Source organism: Oryzias melastigma, linkage group LG8 (assembly GCF_002922805.2).
Source record: "Oryzias melastigma strain HK-1 linkage group LG8, ASM292280v2, whole genome shotgun sequence".
NCBI classification, from domain to species: Eukaryota; Metazoa; Chordata; class Actinopteri; order Beloniformes; family Adrianichthyidae; genus Oryzias; species Oryzias melastigma.
Genome location: NC_050519.1, coordinates 3,588,004 through 3,593,567, shown reverse-complemented (window position 1 = coordinate 3,593,567; position 5,564 = coordinate 3,588,004). Strand labels below are relative to the sequence as shown.

Genomic DNA, 5,564 nt, shown 5'->3' with positions numbered 1-5,564 from the left:
TTTGACAAAATATATTTTTACGGAGAGTAAAATATTGAAAGTTATTTAAGGTTTAAGTTGATTTATTCTGGAATAATATTCCTGCCTGTTTTTATTAATAGCAATGTTAAGTTATGTTTTTAACGTTTTAAAAATGTAGTTTTAGTGTGTTCAATAAATGTTATCCTGTTTATCGGCCCACAACCTAAGGTGTGTTTTGGATTTTGGCCCCCTGCGCGATTTAGATTTAAACACCTGACATAGCGCCTTTGCCATTTTTTAGCGCTGAATCTAAAATTCTCAAATTGAGTGCCCTAGAAACCTCCCAGAATTCTTTACAAATAAGCTAGATAAGGAAATATGGACCACAATGCAATGTGTTTGAACATTTTTGTAAAAAAAAAATAAAAATAAAAAAAGAGGTATTCAAGTGTGTTTTTTTTTAAATAAACAATCGTTTTTATCATCAGAAGACAGTGAATTCCTAAATAATCATTTCATTAAATCAATGTCATATTCTCCTTTCAAAAAGCAAAAAGAAAGTAGTCCAGGGCACTAGATAGTCCCGCACTATATATTTTTTTTAATTGTTAGTAAGCAGAAAGGGAATTTGGACATAACCTTGGTATTCAACCATGGTAGATTTTTTGTAAACTTTTGACAAAGAGAAGAGGCTGCCACAGAACTCAGTGCCTCTCGTCTCCACAGACGAGGCAAAACAGATTACTATTCTGGAGAACACTAGTTAAAATAAAAGTCAAGGAAATCCATCGGTCTACTTCTGCCAATTCTTCTGAAAAATGCATAGATCTGTTCATCATCCAACCAAAAAATGGTTGCTATGGAGATAAAACTAACAAAAAAGCTTTTTCCCCCATCAATTTGTCACATGCAGCTCTAAAGAGGGTGGTGAGATGTGTGGGGCAGGAAGGGCAGGTCAAACGGGGTGCCTGGGAACCCTACCGCCCGCAGCTTTAATTTCTGTTTTCGTGCTGCTTTGCTGTTTACATTCGTCACGTTTATCATTACCCTGTGTCCACTCTTTGGAGCTTGTTGTGGTGCCAGAGGTGTTTGGGCACAGCTCCACTTTCATTCCACGCTGGCATTGATCGGCCTGCATTCACATGCAGCCTGCAAATGTCACGTCTTTCTCAGTCCCGATAGAGCGGACCACTTATTCGTTCTGACATGTAAAGGTCTTGTGCAGATTTTATTACATTTTTTCCATCCCCCTGGCTGCTTTTATTTGTCTTTCTTTGCTTTGATTCTTGCAGGAAAGAACGATATTTTTGGCGAACCCATCAGTCTATACGGGAGACCGTCGAAATCCAGTGCGGACGTCAGAGCTTTGACTTACTGCGACCTCCATAAGATCCTGAGGGACGACCTGCTGGAAGTGCTGGACATGTACCCCGACTTTGCAGACACATTCTGGAATAACTTGGAGATCACTTTCAATTTACGAGATGTGAGTGCCTCTAGGGGGCGGTGTTACATTCACAATCCCCCAGTGAAGTTTTTTTTTTTTAAGTGATCTCTGTCTTTTTTTAATGTAAACATTAATATTTATTTACTTTCAGGTGAAATTTACCGCTTTGTTTCAAACATTTATGCTTTAGTACTGTCACAAACTAACAGGGTTAGCGCCAGGTGGTAGCTTGGGGTTGCTATAGCAACTGCAAGATTGGCAAAGCAAAGCCTAAAATTGCACGTAATTTGAGTCCTGCAGCATCATTAATCAAATATCGAGTTCAAATATCTAAACTTTAACAAGGTCGCCACATTCTATCTACCAATCAGGGACTCAGCTTTGGATGTGACGTGTCCAGTGACTCGATCAGCTACCCCCAGGGGGGGCCAGCCTGCTCGAGTCTTCTAAACTTTATTACATTTTGCTTATTTTCACAGAGACAATAATAACAATAAAAAATGTCTTCAAATTTTATTCTTTTTTTTTCCCCTTTCAGATTAATGCTGGGTAGTAAGTCATCAAACTGGGTCACAGAGAAACAGATTCATGTACATCCATATACATCAGATATATATGGAGTGATATTTGTGCCATTATTCCAGGTCCAAAACTTTTTAAGAGTGTAAAACTTTAAACACGAAATCCACTTTTTTGGGGGTGTTCACCTTCAAAAACCTTTAAAAGTGCTGTCTGTTGCCACATTTCTGACAATTTAAAAAAGACCTTCTGAATTCCTGAAATTATAGTGAAAAACTGTCTATGTGCTGCCCCCTACAGGTTAAAACGAGGTATTACAGTTACATTTTGTGAACTGGTGCAAGTCCGATGACGTTTCAGAAGTTTCTGAAGGCTCTGTAGTTCCAGTATAAAAGCCCCGCCCATCTTTGATTCGGTCGTTAGCGTGTTAGCTTTAGCATGGCTTGTAGTTGTTTTGCTTTCGGTTGTCAAAAATCGACTGGATTTCCACTGGACTTGGAAGTTAGAAAACAGAGAGCAATTAGAATTGTTGATGGATTTACAACAAAGTTTTCGCTCGGGATTGTTAGCTTAATACGTTACCCTTTATTAGCTATGATGCTTATTCTTCCTGCCTTGAGAGAAGGTGGAGGAGAAAAATCCTCAACCTGCACAAAAAGGACTGTTCGGTCTGTACCACTCTTCATTCTAAATACACAAAGTGACTGATCTAAACCACCCCTCCCCCGCTCAGCCCGCCCCCTTTTTTTTGGCATTTTTCAAATCTGGGCTGAGAGTGGAGCCAGCCTCCAACTGTCCTGTTGTGTTACCCTTTGAAAATTCATTATGCACTTGAAACAGAAAAATACAGAAAAGTGCACTAGAAACTGAAAAATCCCTGCAAACAAAACAATTTTGCTCTTGAAACTGAAAAACAAATTATACATTTTCTCTATTTTTCTCTTTCAAGTGCGTAATAATTATTTGAGCACACAAAATTTGTGATGTTTTCAGCTCAAAACAGTGAGTGTGTTCCACTTGAAATAATGGCACAAAAATCCCTCCATAGAATGCAGCAACATTTTTGGACATGCATCGATCTGCTTTCCACTAATGCTGGAAATTTCATTTTACATTTAAACAAATTAGTAATTCCTTACAGTTACTTAGCAACCTCCAAATTACTGCAGAATAGAAATCATGGAGCTGCTGCTGCAAACTACACCCTGTTCCCATAATCCAACTTGATTCCTCATGCTTGAAAAGTCTGTAAATGACTGAAACTGGTTTGTATCAGGCAGATCGAATACACCAGCCAGGAGGGAGCAGAGACTCTGAATGTGGCTACCGCCTGACCAGACATCAGAGAAACTCCCTCCGCCGCCGGAACCAGCCAGGTGAGAGCCCTGCCTCCCCGTGTGTGGGTTCCTCCGTGTTGGCGTGTAACGTCTGCAGCATCTCTCTGCACACAGACGGGATGGATCACGAGGACTCTTACCCCGATCCGTCCTGTCCGATCGGGATCCACCAGCGCAGACCTCGCTGGGAAGACGTCTGCACCAGCGGGAGTATCTGCTCCGAATCCAGCGATGACGAAATAGGACCGTCACGGCCCGGGAAGGGCGGGGCTTATCCCCGCCGGGCTGATACCAGAGATTACCCCCCCGCAGGGGTCGGCCTGTTGCCTCATAGCGGACCCTCAACTGGAATGGGGTTATCTGCAGATCCTGGAGGGGATCCGTACTCTGGTAAAGGATGATTATATGTCATCTTTTTATTGTTTGATTTATTTTAATGACTAAATTTATGAGATTTGCAGATTTACCTCCTGAGGATTTCAACTTAAGTTTAGCTCAGATACTCAGAATTAATCGCTAATACAAAAAAAGTATATTCTTGAAATAATTTTAAATTCTCAAATGTTTTCAATGATAATTGAGGATTTTTTTTATTTCACGACTTAATAAAATGTCATTAAAATGTCTTGCCTATAATTATAGAGCACGGGTTTGGAACCTGCAGCTCTGGAGCCACTTAGTAACTGTAATGAAAAATGTAAGAAAGTTGTAAAGTTAAAAAAAATGCAAATAAACAAACATTTGAAGGAAAAGCAAAAGATGAACTAAAAAAAAAATTGTCAGATTTTTGTGCATCATGTTCCACAGAAAATCAATTGGAGGTCAACAAACATAATCAGAATTAATCAGAATTAAGGCTCCTTCGTATTCTAAATTTCTTTTTTTTTAACAAATTAAATGATTTTAAGTGAACCTTATGCTTAAAAAAAATGCAGCAAGAGTCTCATTTAGCTCAGCTTTGATTATAATCAGTTAAATGTACACATTTCTGGCCAAAATGTACAATAAACATCAAAAGAAATTGTTCTTTTTTAATTCAATGCTGACATTTCTAATACTACATTTGCTGTATTGAGATGTATGACTATTATTAAAGATCACTGAACAGATAGAGAACTATATCTATGTAACATTTGAAGTGTGAAGTGTTGTAGAGGAGCAGTGACGTGCTCATAAGTTCATATTTATCGTATTTAAACATTTAGCTAACTTGCGCTTCTATGCCGATGACACGGTTATTTTTTGTGGAAAGAGGACATGTAAGTTATAAACTAGTTCATTTTTATGGAGAAAACAAATCAATTTTTTTTACAATATGTTTATGTTTTATTTATGCAAAAACAGTAGTTGATTTAAAATATTAACAGTCACTTAAATACAAATCTTTTTGCAAACATACTGGAAGAAAATAATACGTCTTACTTAGCATGAGTGGATGAACTTGATTTGGGTGGAAAAAGGTGATTAGAAAGAAAACGGAAGTGATAATATAGCGTCTGATTGTCTATTTCATCAACTAAGGTCTGCAAAGCCAAAATACATCATCTGGGGATTTTAGATCAGTTTCTAGCTGCGGCAGTGATACAAAGCAAGCAGATGTCTAAGAAAACGAGTGGATTTCAGAGGATCAGCCAATCCGACCCACTTTGAGTGATTGAGACAGAGTTCTTCTGAAGAAAAAGCTCATTATGAAATAAATAAGTCATCTTGAAAAACAGAAATGTGAAATAAAAAAAAGCTACTTTGGAAAAAACTGATTTGGAAATCCGAGAAATATTCAACATGATTAATAAATATTTATTAAAAATAAATATTTACTATTATTAAATGTTTTTATAACATAATAAGCTTGTTTTTAAAGCAAAAATGAAGAATAATATTGTTAATTTAAAATGTGTGTGCAGGTTTTTCACAATTTTAAAATCTTTTATATATTTAAATATTTTTATTGTTTGATTGATTGATTATGGTCATATTTATTTATTTATTTATTTATGAACAGTTTGGGGCTCCATAAAACATCTTTCCCAGCTGTCACTAATGAACAAATTAAGAGGTTGAATCAAACAAAACGACAAAGTAAACAAGAAGAATTGTACATTTTGTCTGATTAACACTTCCTCACAAGCACATACTGCATACACTTTTTTTTTTAATGTAACAGAAACTAAAACTCACAGATTTGATGTTTCCTCTCCAAACAGCAGCTGCTTCCATCAGCATGTCAGGTGTGTTCGGATACTGGAGCGACGGCAGAGCGGGCCAGCTGTCCGAGAGCCCTCAGCGCCCGTCCTCCATCA

General features: G+C 37.5%; 1 protein-coding gene across 4 annotated transcripts in view; it reads left to right on the top strand.

Annotated features, from left to right (window-relative positions):
* The window catches only part of kcnh6a (potassium voltage-gated channel, subfamily H (eag-related), member 6a), a 51,361-nt gene that overhangs the window by 41,789 nt on the left and 4,008 nt on the right, over positions 1-5,564 (top strand). For all 4 annotated transcript variants that reach the window (XM_036213140.1, XM_024272792.2, XM_024272794.2 and 1 more), the window contains 3 exons: positions 1,254-1,447; positions 3,204-3,303; positions 3,379-3,654. In XM_036213140.1, coding sequence (XP_036069033.1) covers positions 1,254-1,447; positions 3,204-3,303; positions 3,379-3,654 — 570 coding nt within the window. The remainder of the gene's footprint in view (positions 1-1,253; positions 1,448-3,203; positions 3,304-3,378; positions 3,655-5,564) is intronic.